At 39.8% G+C, this 17,416-nt stretch overlaps 1 protein-coding gene across 1 annotated transcript in view; it reads left to right on the top strand.

Moving 5' to 3' along the window:
* Positions 1 to 17,416, top strand: part of Atxn10 (ataxin 10) — a 144,243-nt gene that overhangs the window by 57,748 nt on the left and 69,079 nt on the right. The window contains exons 8-9 of the mRNA XM_059247801.1: positions 2,003 to 2,111; positions 3,595 to 3,764. Of these exons, the coding sequence (XP_059103784.1) occupies positions 2,003 to 2,111; positions 3,595 to 3,764 (279 nt within the window). The remainder of the gene's footprint in view (positions 1 to 2,002; positions 2,112 to 3,594; positions 3,765 to 17,416) is intronic.

The following is a 17,416-nucleotide window of genomic DNA, read 5'->3' as shown; positions in this document are numbered from 1 at the left end:
TAGACTCTGTGTTACTGACTGAAAGGAAGTCAGTTTAATCCCACCTAACATATTCTCCATATTACTCATTAAATTTCTTTTATTAAAAAAAAAAACAGCAGGATGGTGATGACAACACAGGCCTTTAATCCCAGCACTTAGGAGACAGAGGCAGGCAGATATCTTTGAGTTCAAGGCCAGCCTGATCTACAGAGTGAGTTCTAGGATAGCCAGGACTACACAGAGAAACCCTGTCTAGAAAAACAAAAATTAACCAATCAATCAATAAATAATAAAACCAACATTACTTTGGTATATCACTTAAAAATTACTCTCTTAAGGGCTGGAAAGATTGCTCAGTGGTTATAGCCTGTACTGCTTTTTCAGAGGACCTATTTAGTTCCCAGCACACCTACTGGGTAGCTCACAACTGCCTCTTAACTCAATGCTTCTGGCCTCTGTGGTCACCTATACACACCCACACCACACAGATACATGCATGTATGTATATAGTTAATGATTGACAGTTACTGTCTTAAAACTAAGTGAGATGCGGCCGTGGCAATAGTCCAGGCCGTGAAGTGCTTGCACACAAGCTTGGGGCCTGAGTTTGATCCCCAGGACGCACGTGAAAAGCCAGGTGGTCTGGTGTACTCTGGTAGTTCCCACATTGAGGAGGCTGAAACAGGCAAGCCCTGGAGCTCGTGGTCCCTAACGGCTACACTAATGAGTGAGCTCCAGGCCTGTAAGAAAGACCTCTTCTGGCCTCCCTGGGAACCCACTCTCATATGCACAAACACATTCAAACACACGCAGATAATTAAAAATAAAATACAGCTTTAAAAAAAATGCAAAGTGTTGTGACAGTCTTCTAGTGGGTTGGTGTACCATTCAAAATAGTGCTAAACTACTTTTAATGTACATACTCTTGACCCAGCAATTGGATTTTTAAGAATTTATAAACCCATATTTACTTATTCAAAACTGCAGATATTTATACAAGAGTGTTCAGTATAGCATTATTTGTATAGGGTTTTAATAAATTTTATGTCTACATAAAACAAATTTAAAAAAAACAGAATAAAAGCATGGTGCACTGTGCAGAATCAACCTGCTGTTTTTCTGATAGACTTGTTACATAGAGGAGACAGTCTGGGCTGTCACCACCTAACAGAGGAGAGTGCTGAAGCATTGCTGAGCTGATGTCTTTGCCCTGGTACCGACTTCAGACTTAGAGTCTAATCTTTTTATGTCCCTATTAGCTCTGTATTAGCAAGCGAAAGCTTTGAAATAAAGACCCAAGGCATTAAAGTGTGTTATTTCCTGATACTGTTTTGAGACTTGTAGAAAGCTATATTAAAGATTTTCCTTAAATTTTTCTAAAGACTATAAAGAATAGTATTAAAATCTGTAAAAATTAAGTCTTTGAAAAATATATTGAAATATTGAGATGCCATAGAGTTGGCACTTGGTGATTTCCTGGTTGTGTCTTCTGTTTCATATAAACTATTTAGTAGCTGTGAGCTAGCATTTTCAAATAGTACTATCTTTTCTACCCTACCAATACATTGTATACAGGCTTAGATTTACCCAGAAATAATATACATTCTTGAAGCTAGTGTTTTTTTAGATCACAGGACATTACAGAACTTTTGTGGACAAGAAGTTAATGTGCTTCATGGAATTTTTGCATCTTTGAAGTGGAACATACTGAAAATGCTTTAAAAAAGTATTTGCATAAGTGTTATGTGTAACTTGTACATTTTGAACACTTATCCCACTGTGGAAGGTATTTTTGCTTCAATAAGAGCTTTTCTACACTGCTCCAGGAAGACACGTAATGACACAGAATCTTGTCCTCTTGATGCAGCTGTTAGTGATCATTCAAGAATATTTAAACACTGTTTCTCTCTGCAGATGTGGCACATAGTATTTGTTACAGCATTTCATTCTCTCACCGTTATCTATAACAATCAAAGTTAAAATTCTGATTTCTAGCAAGGAGGTTTCCTTATCTTTTTAGGAAGCACTGGCTACCATTCGGCTTCTGGACGTCTTGTGTGAAATGACATCCAACACTGAGCTTCTCGGCTACCTACAAGTTTTTCCTGGGCTGATGGAGCGAGTGATTGGTGAGTGAAGTAGCAGACACAGTATTTTTAGTTAGGAAATCTTTGACATGCTCTAGACTATAAATTGAAACACAAACCCTTAGTTTGGGCGTTTTCACTTGAGAGTCTTTGAAACCTTTTTCTTGACTGGAATTGTGGAGTTGCTTAAGCTGAGGCTGCACTGTTGTTCCTTCCCTTCTTGGGTCCTACTTAGTAGCATGTGACGATCAGGCGTCTCTGTGAATACCTGCAGTGCCACCTCATGGGAATGTGTTTGATGAAACTGATGATGGGGATTTGCAAATCATAAGAAGGGTGATTTTTGTAAGTTTTATTATACCATAAATTTCATTTATAAAATCTGGTAATGTATTTTCCCCAATTATACTTCCAAGAACAAAGAATAGTGTTTCACTCACCTTAGAGATTTAATCTTGTAACAAGAAGATTAACAATTAATAATTAGGAAGCCAGTATTTGAAACATTACTGTCTACTCAAAAGCTGTTTGCAAATCAAGTCCAATAGAGCCTCCGTTCATATAGATACCCAGCCCTAGGTTTTGCTTGTCACTATTCAATGTTTTCCTTTAAAAAAAAAAAATCAGGTACTTTTTCTAGATGTCAATTTAGAAGAAAGATGTCTTTGTATCTACAAGTGTAGTTTAACTACCAGTGCTCTGTAGAAGGTACATAGAATTCCATCCCAGAGTTCTATGTTAAATCAGTACTTTTAATGATGATCAGAATAAATAACCAAACTGGTAATTATTACGAAGCTAGGACCAATGTGGGTTGCCATCCTATCTCTGCCAAGTGACTGCTTCTCTGAGTCTGATTACTTCATGTAAAATTGTGAAAGTAATGCCTGCATTTAATAGGTTTGTTCAGAGGGTTAAATGAAATAATATGGGAAAATGTATAGCTCCTGGAAGATTGTCTGTTTTCATAGGCTGCTTGGGGCTTTTCATAGAATATAGCAGTATTATTTCCTGTGATTACAGCTAATGGCAGTCCATGGCTGAGGTTGATTATTGGCCATTGAGAAAGCTGTAAGTCATTACCAAAACCTCTGTGATTTACACTTACCTGACTAGCTATCACATTAGATTTTGTATAAATAAATTAGAATTGAAAATCATTTTATAAGAAAGGAATTGCAAAATTTTAGTTAACTTTCCTTTGTGGATAAATATAAATTGAGTGAGGCTAATTGTTATGGTCAACCTCCTTCAAACTGGGACTTAAAAAAAAATAATGCAAAAGCAAAGAAGCTATCTAGTTATTGTTACTGCTGTTGCATTTCTGGTGGTGCTGAGGATAAACTGAAGGCCTTATGCACTCTAGGCAGGTGCTCAACTGCTGAGCTGGACACCACATGTGAGTCATTGTTGAAGGAGTGTTAGATGCTTTATCTACTTTATTTTAATCCGTTGTGTTTGTTTATGGAAAACTTAGATGCTGTTCTATTTTTTTAGGGAAAATGAACTCTGCTCTTTTCTCTAGATGTTTTACGGGTGATTCATGTAATTGGAAAAGATACCACGAACATCTTTAGTCCCTCTGACTCTCTAAAAGCAGAGGGTGACATCGAACACATGACTGAAGGGTTTAAATCTCATCTCATTCGTCTGATTGGAAACCTATGTTACAAGAATAAAGAAAACCAGGACAAAGTAAGATTATTTCTTCGTGTGCCACATAGAACTTTGTTTAGAATATGCCGTTTAGAATTTAGAATACCTTTACTCTGCAGGGGAGTGAAACCTTACATGAATTCTTAGAAAATTGATTTTTGCTACAAATAAGCACAATATGTCATACTTGAAATTTTTTCTTTTTATTTTAGTGGGGTGTGTGTGTGTGTGTGTGTGTGTGTGTGTGTGTGTGTGTGTGTGTTAGATGTATGAGTGAAACACTGTAGGTCCATGCTTTCCAGTGCATGCACATGAAGTTGGTTCTCCCTTTTCACCATCCATTCCAGAAATCAAGCTTAGGTTGAGAGACTCTGCAACAAGTGGTTTTTATCTGCTAAACCATCTGACTGGTCCTGTATGTTACTTTTTTTTTTTGCTTGATGGTCTGTATTTTTATAGTTTTTGCATTGTCTTTATCCTGAATGTATTTGGGGAATTCTCCTTGCTTATAAATTAGCAGTGTTTGTTTGAAATCTGTTCATTTAAACACTCTATTATGATGTAGAAAGCAATCAATAAATTAAAAACAAAAATAGCCAGACTTGGAGGTAGGTGGATCTCTATGAAGTCCAGGCTCACCTATTCTACATAGCAAGTTCCAGGTGGCCAGAGCTGCATAGTGAAATCTGGTCTCAAAAAATAACAAAGAACAGCAACAGAAAATTATTTTAACAAGTTAGGAAATTTTTTCTAGTAATAGGCATTTCAGAAACATGGTGCCAGGCATGGTGACACACATTTGTTATTCCTGCTCCAGGGAGGACCAAACAGATGGATCACTACTTCAAGGTCAGTGTAGGCTACATAGCAAGACCCTATCTTAAAAAGAATAAAACCAAAAACTGGTATTGCTGTTAGAAAAATCCTTGACTTGTGCATCCTACATTTATGGGTGAATAGTGTCCTGTCCTGAGTCTTTAAAACTAGGTGTTCTGAATGGCTATGTATTTAGTTTCTGGAAATAGGAGAGGCCACCTTTAGAACCTCTTTATTTCCTCTTTTGTACTGAACATTGTAGAGCTGATGGTACTGAAAACTTAAGATTGATATTGATAAAAGAGTGGCATGATGATAGGTCACATGCTTCACAATGAATTAACACCCACCCACCTCCATCCCCTAGATAGGCTCTCTCTATGTAGCCCTGGCTGTTGTGGCACTTGCTATTTAAACCAGGCTGGCCTCGAACTTACAGAGATCTGCTTGCCTCTGCCTCCTGAGCACTGAGATTAAAGACATGTGCTACCACGCTTAGCTGGAACTAGAGGTTTTTTTGTCTTACTGGAATTTACTTTTGACAGTGTTTGTTTTGCTTATTTAAATATTAAATCTATTATAGATTATATTTTCTAAGACATCTGTAAAAGTTCTTATTATTGTATGTACATTTCTGAATGTCATTTTACCATACTCTATCAAGGCATCTATTTCTCCATCCTGTTGAATCTCTCCAGCTCACATGACTTCTTTGAACAGTAACCTATGATAGGAATGAGCCTGTATCATTTGTGGCATAGTCCTTCATTGGCCCAGTTTTTAGAAGCTAGTTATGTAAGAAGTGCTGACTCCATGAGCCCACCGTGCTGTGACTTGGTGAAACCATGTGGAGAGGCCCTTGAAACTGAGATGTAGAGAGGAACTAGTCAAGAAGCACCATGGTACCAGAAACACTGGGAAACAGCCTTCTTGGAAGTATATGCAGCCTTGATTCTTTACATGACTGATCATCCAGGCAAAGCCTTTACTTGACTGTGGATCACAGCACTGTGGGAAAAAGTGAAGTTAGAAAAACTTTGTATAGATTTTCCTTCTGCTAATAGTGCAGGATGCTGCCATCAGCTTAACAGTTATAAACTGAGTGAAGGCAGTCTTGTGAAGACATTCAAATTGGCACAGATTCATAGATTCTGGAGTGAAATTGATACTAGAAGAAGGGAATGGGACAAAATGTGACTTACAGAAAATCTGCATGTTTTCTAGCTTGAAGGAAAACAAACAAACAAACAAAACCAAAACAAACAAAAAACAAAAACAACAAAAAAGAAAGAACAAGGCTAGCAAAATGTCTCAGTGGGTAAAGGCACTTGCCACCAAGCCTGATGGCCTGAGTTCGGTCCTTAGGACCCATGTGCTGGAAGTTGTCCTCTGACCCCTATCCAGGTGCTGTGACATATTCATTCATTTTTTCTCCCTGGCTTCCCCAACCGCTCTCTTTCCCCCTCTCCCCATCTCTTCCTCTCCCTCTCAATAAATGTAATAACAAAGGGGAAAAAAAAAAGCCAAAGACCAGTTTGGGGGCAAATATTATTGGATGTGAGGAGGGAATCCTTGAAAGTCACAAGCAAGTCCCACGTTCTCTGCCTCATTTCTCTAAATCTTTGCTTATGTTTGAATCACGCACAAACTCAGCAGGCTCCAGACAGGTAAGCTGTGAACAAAATAATTATTAAAATCTGAGTTATCAGTCTGCAAAGTTTATGTTTAAGTCAGCTAAATTAAGTGTTCACTAAAACAAAGAAACAAACAAATAGCTCTCTTTAGAGGAATAAATATAATATAATTATGAGTTTCCACAGAATAGCTTATACGGTGTCTAGGAGCCAATACAAAATTATACCTGACCTACAGGAAAATGTATTTCATCGTTAAAAGAGTTGTTACTTCTTGTTGTTTTTGCTTTTTGGGGGGACCTACCACCTAACTCCCAAATAAACCACCCAGCTCCCAAATAAATCACACACAGAGGCTTATTTTTAATTATGAATGCCTGGCCTGAACTTGTTAGCTTTTCTTAAACTAAATTAGCCCGTCTACCTTTTGCCTCTGGACTTTTACCTTTTTCTATTTTTGTATACCTTGCTATGTTTCTTACTCCATGGCTTGCTGTGTAGCTGGGTGGCTGGCCCCTGGATCTTCCTCCTCTTCTTGCTCCTAGCTCTCCTTCTCTTGCAGATTTTCCCTTCTATTAATTCTTTCTGCTTGCCAGCCCCACCCATCCTTTTTCCTGTCTTGCTATTGGCCGTTCAGTTCTTTATTAGACCATCAGATGTTTTAGACAGGCACAGTATCACAGCTTCACAGAGTTAAACAAATGCAACACAAACAAGAGCAACACACTTTAAAATAATATTCCCCAACAGTTACTCAAAAGAAGCTGACTGCAAATCACAAAGATTCTGCCAAGGATTTTAAAGGAGCAGTTGTAATAGTGAATGGACAATATGTATTATATGAATGAAAAGATAGGATAGAAATAGGAGCTAAAGAACTAAGTAGAAATTATAAAAATTGAAAAAATATAGTATCTGAAATGAAAAGGTTTATGAATTCTTAACAATACTAGAGATGGTAGGAAAGTGTGTATACTTGTTTAGGTAGTAGAAATCAACCAGTCTGAAAAAGACAGGGGATAAAGATTAAAAATACTACTGGCCTTTGTAGTATGTCACACTTGGGCACAGTTTGTTATATCGTAGTCAATTATGGGAAGAATAAGACTTGCTGTTTTGTCCAGTGTGTATACAATTTGGATATTCCTCCTAATTGAGCAGGTGTATATCTAAGACTACTGATTCCCTCTTGGAAACTGATTTTTGTAAAAGAAAGTTGATAGAAAATGAGACACTTTACCTGTTTTAATAACTCAAACTGCCTTTCATAACAGAGGTGAGTTCCTTGTGTTCAGTGAGGAACATGCTGTAGTGACCCTTAGGCTTATGGATAGCTCAGAGTCAGGAGCAGATTGCAGTCTAAGAAGCGTGGAGTGTACCCAAGTGCTGTGTAGAGGGCCCTAGGGCCTCCAGGAAGTTGATGTGTGTTCTCTATTAGAGCAAACACTCCAGAGAACATGAAGGATTCGTTCTTTAAGTGTGAGAATACCTCTCTATCCCAGTGTCTTTCCTGTGCTAACAAAGGCTCAAACCTGAAAGCGTTACCTTTGGGGGATTCCCCCCCCCCCCCCACACACACTGTCTTTTTCTATATTCTGGAAGCTTCTTTATTCTTGTAGCTCAATCCTGGTTCTAGTCGGGTAGTAAAAATGTATTTTCCTTGCTTATTATTTCTGCAAGGGATAAAGTTCAGTAGTTTTCTAAAACTTTTGTTAGAGTTCTGGGGAAATGGATGTTTGGGAAATAGTTCTTTATATGTGAATCACTAATTCCCAGGGTGTTGTTTAGCTTCTATGCAACTATACTTCCAAGACTAAAAAAGATCCAGGTTGGGGGGATTTGTGTCATCTCACCAAAAGAAAAAAGGAGTGGATGATTTATTTGTCTAGTGTCTGTGTTGCTGCATCATGCCTTCTTAGGGGTTTGTCAGCTTGAACCTTTGCATCAGCCTTGCAAAGCAGGTTTTGCTAGGGATGTGAAAGGAGAGGCTGTCCAGTGGTGTAGTGGCGGAACCCAGAGGAAAATTTAGATTTGTTTTCCTGTGACTTCCTGGGTCTGTGCTTGGTCTCCTGCACTCTAGTGCCTCTAAGTTTGGAATTTTCCTACAGTTTGGCAGGAAAGCTTTAGACTTCCTGAAAATCTTCAGCCTGTAGACCATCCAGCTAGACCCTTTCAGCTCCTTCTGGGTTCACTTCTGAAATTCCAGTGTGCTTTCATCTCTGTTTCTTACTCATTCCTCCATCAACTGTGACTATTCTTAATCTTCAGGGCCCTTTCTTTGGTTGATGAAGATTTACTTCCTGGGACGGTTCCACTCTAGGAATGTTGTGAGAATTCCTTTTCTGGGGAGACAGCTATTCCCTCCCTACAAGCTCTCAATGATTCTACCCAAGTTCACTCTGGGGAACTGGTGAGTCTTGGGGCTTATTTTATGTGAGAGACTACTCGTAAGAGTGGGAAATCTTCACCGTGTGTGGATAATGGTGTCCCCACAGCCTCATAGATGGAGTTCCTTCAGTTAAGCTTCCAGCCTGTGTGCTCTAGCACCTCCAGAAGCTACTTGCAGTTAGGGCAGAATTTCATTTAAATGGCTAGGAGATATGGGAGGGAGTACAATCTCCTCCTCTGAGGGTAGGGAAGTCATCTTCCCCTTAGAGACCTCTACTGAGGGCTTTTGCAAATAGGTACAGCTTATGAAAAATGCAGTTGTTTTGTTTGGAGGAAGGTGTTTTGTAAGGATATCCGGGAATCTTGCCTCTGGCCCACCAAGTTATTCACAATAGAAATTTTCATAGAATCTTTGTACATGGTGCTTAGTTCCTCAGAAGCCTTAGCAGAAGCCTTTGAGCCCTACTGTATTTTTGCTTGTCCTTTAACTTTATTCATAATAATGTGATGTCCAGTAGTTGACTAAGTTACTCCTGTGGTCTTTTGAGTTTCCTGTTTTTTTGCATCTTCATTGGGTAACTAGAGTTTGTGACTCCTATGTAAAAAAAAAATGCCATCAATTTCTAGATTGATGAATAAAGAAACTAAGGCTCAGGGAGATTTCAGTGTGATTTAATTCAGCTGATATGTATTGAATGCAGACTTGGTGCTGTGTGTCCTGGAGATGCCATTAATGCAGTAGGAGCTAACACACATACACACACATACACACACACACACACACACACACACACACGCACTAGTACTTCTTACCCAACAATTCTGTTACAGAGGCCCTGCCAGAGAGGATCAGAAGGGTGACTTTGATTTCAGTGTGATTTAATTCAGCTGATATGTATTGAATGCAGACTTGGTGCTGTGTGTCCTGGAGATGCCATTAATGCAGTAGGAGCTAACACACACACACACACACACACACACACACACGCACGCACGCACGCACGCACGCACGCACGCACTAGTACTTCTTACCCAACAATTCTGTTACAGAGGCCCTGCCAGAGAGGATCAGAAGGGTGACTTTATATTCTCGGGCGGCCAACCCAGAATGGTTCTTTCTGAGCAAAGCTCGGCTGCCGGGACATGGAGGTGATAGAATGGGAGATCACCTTTCTTTGTATTTGCACCTTTGGACAACCTGCTCAGAAATGTATTGAACCCAGTCCTTCCATGGCTCTTGAGCTGATCCTTCTGTGGAGCTGGTGGGTTGCTTCCTCAACTGTAAAGGCATCTAGATGTCCTTACTAAGTCAAGACAGAGAAGTGCTCCTAATCCTGCAGACATCTCCTTTTACTCCTCTTTTGTGCTCCACTTACATAGCATTTCTGTGCTACAGCTGTAATGATTAGTTTACTTTCTAACTCTGTGGACCAGATGGACAATGATTCTGTTTTGGTTTCTATTGTAAGAAGCACATGGATGTTGATGCTATAAACATAAAGAAACCATTCGTTGACTTCTTTGTTAGAATATGGAATGTATAGTTTACCCTTTTTCTTCCTCATTCTTTTGCTTTTCATTATTGTTGTTACTTCTCTAAGTAAATGCCTTATTTGAAGAAGAAAAAGGTTTTATTTCTTAAAGCTGAATGTGTTATTTGAAATATCTGGGAAGATAACCAGTTTATCTACTTTTTTCTTCTCCAGAGGACAATGTCATTGACTAAAGGATACACACTTGTTGATCACACGGTACATGCTGCTGAAGGCTCCCTGGCAGTGCCGATTAGTTCTTCCTTCTTTCTTTCCCTCCTCCTCGTAGAGATTCCCAGCCTTGGTGCTGGTGCCTGGTGGTCTCGGTGTTGACATGTGTGCACACAAAGCTTTCATTGCAGGTATCAGTCCATTTGAAGAGGCTCAGTGTGAAGAAGGTGCAACTCAGGACTCTCCTGTCTAGACCCGTCCTCTAGGTCATTGGTTCTTAAACATCTGTGACCATCAAAGCACATTTGTCATCTTTTTTGCTTGTTGTGTTATGCCTTTACAATTTTTATCTGCTAAGCAGTATGCGTTCAATTAAATGAATGAAAATTCTTAAATGAAAGTTCATCTTTTGTGGTCTATAATTTCTTAATAAAAAATTGACATTACCATACAATGTGATAGGTTTCACAGTATTTTCATATATACATGCTATTTTATTTTGTTGTTAGGTTCTTTACTTTGTCCTTTACCCATTGTCCAACTCCATCCCTATATTCCTCTTGCTGATCTCCTTCTTCCTCCAGTGGGTCGTTTAAAGTGCATCCTCCCCCATTATATTTCCTTTTTTTGGTGCTCATGATCAAACACAGGGCCTTTGGTAGAAACCCTCTACCACTGAGACATAGAGTATCAGTTGGCCTGTGACAATTTATCTTAAAAATATTTGTTGTAGGGGCTGGAAAAGAGATGGCTTGGTGGTTAAAAGTATACTGCTCTTGTAGAGGACCCATGTTAGGTGGCTCGGGGATTTGACATTCCCTTCTGACCTCCTCAGCACCTTTACTCGTATACATAGAATTAAAAATAAATCTTTAAAAAGTTGTTGTATGTTCACTACAACAATATGGAGTGTGGTTTTAGCTTCTGAAGATACAAAGTAAGTAGAACACTGTTTTCTGGCTCAAGGAGTCATTTATAAACAGACTAGACAAAAAAAACAAACAAACCAACATTGCATATGGAAGTTAAAATTCCTTTTAATCCTGAATTCTGGAACACATTTTAGAAGTCTTTTATGTTTGAGATACATTTGTTTGTTTAGCTAGTGTGTGTATTTGGGGTCATGTGTGTCACTGTGTGTGTGGAGATTCTGTCCTTCCACATTGTAGGTCCTGAGGATTGAATTCAGGTCGTCAGGCTTGGTGGCAAGCAAATTTACCCACTGAGCCGTCTCACCAGCTCTATTGGGTATTTCAGTACATTCTGACTTAATGTAACTGCCTGTTTCTGTTGTTCAGTTTCTTAGGTCTGGAGCAGGCCAGCCGGCCAGTCCTTTATGATTCCCTCCTGGGTAACGTGGTTTCAAGCAGGGTATTTGCTTAGTGAATCATGAAACTGGTGACAAGTGTATGGCTGTGTCCCAATTGTTTCATTGAGGCTGGTTTTCTCAGAGTTAGTAACTGCTTGTTGTTTATCAGTGCTGACTGGTCATTAATTGAATAGTTGGTTTGTGAAGAAATAATGTCTTGATTAGCATGTGCTAGTGTCTTCCATTGAGCTGCTAAAGCATAGGCAGGATGCCAGAGTTCTTGTATCTGTTATGAGAAGAGCCAATTTTCTATATTCTTGCCCTATACTAGCATTTTGTGGACTTCTCAACCTCTTTTCTCATCCATTTGTCCTTAAGTTCCTTTTTAGAGCTCCTGGTCACAAAGTTTATAAATTTTTGTAAGCTTAAGGTCAGCAGGAAGAATGTTCTACTCCATTGTGCTCTCTCTTGATGGTTTTGCCTTTCTGCCTACTCTGCATGTGGAATTGGTTTCTGTGTGTGGATATATCATGGTGCATATTTCAACATATGCATGCTTGTTTTGCTTTTACTTGTCTTTGGTGTGTATAGATTATCTACCAGCCAAAGAGATTACCGCTCTCTTTTACCTTAACAGGGTAGATCTGTTTCCAGCTATATTGCCAATTCCACACCTCTTTTCCTGGCTTCTGCTTCTTGATCACTCTCTTATAAAAACTCTTTCTCTATGTCTCCTGGGTAATATTGCTGAGAAATGGATTGTACCCAGTCTTCCCATGGGTCTCGAGCTGGTATGGGTGATGGGTTGCTGAACTGCAAATACATCCAGACTTCTTTATCAAGTCATGGTATGTGTTTGTCCATCTTCTCGGGGCTCAGTTCCTTGACTGTGCTCAGGGTTAGCTGCACTCTCCTGTGTTATCCTTGAGTCATTACAGCAGGCACTGGGTGTGCAGCAGTTAAGTAAACACAGACCGGCTTCTTAGTCAGTCATCGACTCACTGCTGCTCTTTGAGTTCTTCTCAGCTTCTTTGCTTCAAAATGGAGACAGCTCGACTTTCCTGAGGCGTCTGGAGGATTGAATGTGATGATACCCAACAAACTACCTAGACTCTCCATTGTATCTGAGCCTCCCTTCCAGGCCATTGTTGAATAGATATAGTACATTTCATCATCTCCTAACGATATGCTTGAAGAAATTGTTACTACATTTATTTCTGTGTGGGAGTGGGTAGTATGTGTGCGTCTGTGTGCATGTTGTGGTGTGAGTGTGGAAGTCAGAGGACAACTTGTAGGAGCTGGCTCTCTTCTTTCACTGTATGGGTTCTGGGTTTTGAACTTAGGTTATGAGGTTTGGTGGCAAGTTCTTTTATCCACTGAGCCATGTTGATGACCACCAAATATATGTATGTAAATAGAAATTTATAGATAAATGTCATAAGAATTTACTAAGTATAAAGTTAAGTAATCTTGATATCTTTGTCTTTCTGGGTGGGGATTGTTTGAGGAAGTAGTGAAAGTATGTAAGAGAACTTTCTTTTGGACAAGAATACTTTTTTTCTTGTCAGGTCTACCACAAATGCTATTTTAGTTGAATTTTTTTTCTCTTAACATTATCCATTAAATAGGTGAAGTATTTTCTATCTGTCCAAAATGTGTTCTCGAACAGTTTTGAGAGCATGGAAGGATTATTTTTTTTCTTACTCATTTATTTAATATGCGCCTGCGTGGCGGTCAGAGGACAGCTTGTAGAAGTCAGGGCTGTCATTCCTGCAGGTTCTGCAGATTGAATTCAGTTCATCGGGCACAAGCAGGTGCCTTACCCATGGAGCCACCAGCCCTGGAGGACCACCAGCCCTGGAGGAACTTTGAAATCTCAGATCCCCCCTTAGTTGCACTTTGTGTTTCTCCTCAGTCAGAAGCAAGTTGCACAGAATTACAGCTTATTGATTTGATGATTGAATGTATAGACAAGATCTGGCTTGCTTAGAATTCCACTTCTTTGTAATGTAATCCGAGTTCAAGAAATACGTCAAAATTCATAAATCAAGCTGTCACCGTTAGTTTCTTGAACTTAGAGTTCCTGCTACAGAAAGTGAAATTAAAATTCCTGTCTTGAGGATGCCTATAGAGATTCAGTTTGTTGCAGCTGTACTTTTTTTTTAAAGGTACAGAGGAAGGCTGCGGCTATAACTCAGTGGTAGAACATCTGCCCAGCATATATAAGGCCCTAAATTCAATCCCTAGTACTGCCAAAAAATTAAAGCACTGAGGAGGTTTTATTGTTTGACTTCAAAACTCCCCTTTCTGTTTCGTTGTAGGAGTCATAGCTTGTACTTCTGTGGGAGGGCCATGGCATCATTTAAAGGGGGACTTACATGAGCAGTGTGGGCCATCTGTCGCTGTTATTGCGACATGCCGTGGACCCATGCTTTGTGTTGAGTCAGACTGGTGAACTCCAGGTTCAGTGAGAAAACCTGTCTCAGAACACAAGTGGAGAGTGATGGAGGAGGACACCTGATGGTAACTTCCAGCCTCCACATGTGAACATGCAACGTGTTGAATTTTAGCATGTTTAGTTTTTTTCTTGCAGCATTTGGAAGTTAAGAGGAGCAGAGTTATTCAACATGCATGTACGTACACACACACACACACACACACACACACACACACACACACGGAAAAGGGCATGGATCTAGAGGTCCTGTTTGTCTCTGATAGGAGGAAAACGACAGTTCTTAGTGACTATAACCACTTCTTTTTTCCACTTTCTTAATTGATGCATATCTCCTTACCTTCCTCAGTCAATGTCTGGGAGTTTAAAAGAATTTCAATTCAGATTTTATAGAAAAAAATGAAGAGTAAAACATTAGCATATGCTCTGGAGAATTTTACTAGCAAAAATAATTAAAAGCTCATATCAAGGTGACTGGGGACATTCTTGAGTGCATATCAATTTGTCTGTGTGAAAGAGAAGCAGAGGCAAGTAGACAAAAAGAGAAGGATCATTCCTGCAGTGTGTTGAGTTTCTCTCTCTCTCTCTCTCTCTCTCTCTCTCTCTCTCTCTCTCTCTCTCTCTCTCCCTCCCTCCCTCCCTCCCTCCCTCCCTCTCTCTCCCTCCCCCCCCCTTTCTTTTTTTAACTGCAAAGGAATAGGATTTGAATTTACCTTCTGTTGGCAGGGCCTCTGGTTTGGGCATGTTAGCTTTTGGTGAATGGTGAGTTTTTCACGGTTCTACTACATGTCAGAATCTAATGAAAACCCAAGTACTTTTGACATTGTAAGTTTTCTTTTGTATCTCTAGCCTTCATTAGTTTGGAGAAATAAGAGAGTTTTTATTTCAAGTGTTAAACTAGCTCCTTTTATTTCTGAGGGAATAAAAAAGATGGAACTGCCTATCATACATCTAAAACATGGTCAGTCTTTGGCATGATTATTTGTTTGCTTTTCCTAGCAGCAAAGGATCAGAGTTACATTCTTAAAAATATAAAAAAAAAACAGTCTTGAAGTAATTATCTTATCTCTTCTTTTAAAAGCTTACTGCTTATCTTATTTTGGTAGAATTTATTTTCATACTCATCATATTTAGTAGAAGAGTGGCATTGAGTCTCTCATGCTGCAGTGTTTAACGCAGATCTATCTATATTACTGCTATGCGGCAGTTGGAATAAGGCCATTTCTAGTCTGTTCTCCAGATAGGAACTGCCATGCTGTTCTGTCATCATGGTAGAAACTTGTAGTTTAGTTCAAGTATGTATTTGCCATCTGCTATGCACCAGCTGGTGTTCTAGACAGTGAGAATGTAGAAATGGATTTGGCATAGTGCCCTCTTGAGGAATTCATGTGCACAAGGGAGACAGATGTAAACATTTGCCGTTTAAGTGAGTTTGTGAGGCTAGCATGAGCCTGAGGAGTGGCTGCAGTGTGTACTAGGGAGAAGGAAGGCTCCACTAAGTTCAAGAAGAGCCAACCTGTGCAGAGGTGAACAAAACTGAGGGAAGCAGGGGAGGGAGGGAGCAGCCTGTGAACTCTGGAACTTTTCCTTGTCACTGTCCTGCTGAAGACCACCTACCCTGGAGCTACTCCCTGGTCAGTGCTGAAATCCCTGCACAGGATAATTTTTGAATCTTACTTCATCTAGAAGTTAGAGGTGATTTTCCTGATCTCATGTTTGCTGTGAGGACTAAGTTATCAGTTAATGCAGTACTATTGCTAACTGCCCTGTCGGGTGCCTCAGTGTGTGCTCTAGTGGAGTGCTTATAGCCCTGCTCTCTTTTAGCCTAGACTCCTCACAACCCTGAATTCCACCATATCCTTTGGCCTTCCTCAATTCAGTATACAGGGGTCGTATTCTCAATATCTCCTCGGTGGTCGGTGGTTCTCTTCCCTCAGCTCTGTGCTTTGTCAACACTGTCATAGGCTCTAGAGCAGGCAGCACCATGAAGGATACCAGTGGTGCCGAGGTTGAGGTCCATACCAGTTTCTTCTCTGCTCATGAGCTTCTGTATCCTTCCCCCAGTGTGGAGTGACTAACTTTCTCTAGTAAGCCAGTTTCCTGGTCCCAGGGGTGTTGGTGCAGGGCTCTATAAAGAAAGTTGCTTGTTTGCTGCTGTATGTAGCACCCAAAGCCAGCCTCCCGTCCTCCTCTGTGCGCCTGCACAGTGCTGGTGAAGCAGGGCTGGAGGAGTAGAGCTGCCCACTCAGGTAAGCAAAGGCCTGATGGCATTCCACCATCTTCTCAATGTTTCATCATGTTCCAAGTGCCATTGTTCAGCTTTCACTTCCTTTAGTTCTGATTTGTGTCAAAATGCTGACACACCTCGATTGAGAAACATTTCAGACCTTAAGCATTCTTTTACATATTTGTGTGAAAGCATTTCTGGTTTTTCCTTGACAAGTAACTGATCCATACAGGTAGGAGAGCAAAAGGGAATGGAGGAACAAGATTTGATGCTGTGTTCTGTGTCCCCTCCACCTGCTCACTGCCTTCATGATGGCTGCCCTCACCTCTCTAGTCATTACTAAAGGAGGTGTAGGGGGCTATCATCACCATAGTAACTAAATACCCTGTAGCTCTTTATCCCACTAATAGTAATAATTTGTATGTATTTGGAAGTTCTGTATTTCTTTTTCAGGAAAAGTGTTATTCACTTAGAAACTCACTTAGATTGGAAAAATTAAAAGTTAAGCCTTAGTTAAGATCTTGCAAAGGTTAATAATCACTTTCAAATTGAAAAACAATAGCACCAATCCCAGTAACACAGTGAACACGGTACTGTGCTTATTACGTGCCTGGCACCCCTTGAGCCCTTGCTTGTATCAGTGTATTTTCATAATATTTGGGGGGAGTGGGCAATATTATCCTATCTTAATTTGCAAACTCAGGTGTGTGGTCATTAAATCATTTGCCTAGGGTCTCATATATAGTCAGTGGTAGAGCACAAGAATCCAGGCAGACTGACTTTTGACACATACTCTTAGTTTCCTTATCTGCCCACTCACGGTCTGGCTACAGCTTAGGAATTGTCTCTGAGGCACATAGTTAGCCAGAGCTATTGTTCTTGTAGTTTTCTATGATATGATCACAGAGTTGACCTATATCTGCAGGTGTGTATAGGATAGCCCATATCTTTCAGGCGTAGGAGTATGGTGGGTTTTGTAATTAAGCCTAGATTCCCTTGGTTTTCCAGAGTATTTTAAACATTGAATATTGAATACAGTCTTGAAACACTGCTCTTTCCAAAGAGAAATGTTGATTAAAAGAATTTTTATATATCAACATATATTCATACAAGCAGGGTTTATAATTGTTTTTTAATCATTAAGGAAAATGAACTAAAA

Source organism: Peromyscus eremicus, chromosome 20 (genome assembly GCF_949786415.1).
Source record: "Peromyscus eremicus chromosome 20, PerEre_H2_v1, whole genome shotgun sequence".
In the NCBI taxonomy this organism is placed as follows: Eukaryota; Metazoa; Chordata; class Mammalia; order Rodentia; family Cricetidae; genus Peromyscus; species Peromyscus eremicus.
The sequence above is the reverse complement of the archived record's forward strand: the minus strand, read 5'-3'. Positions and strand labels throughout refer to the sequence as shown.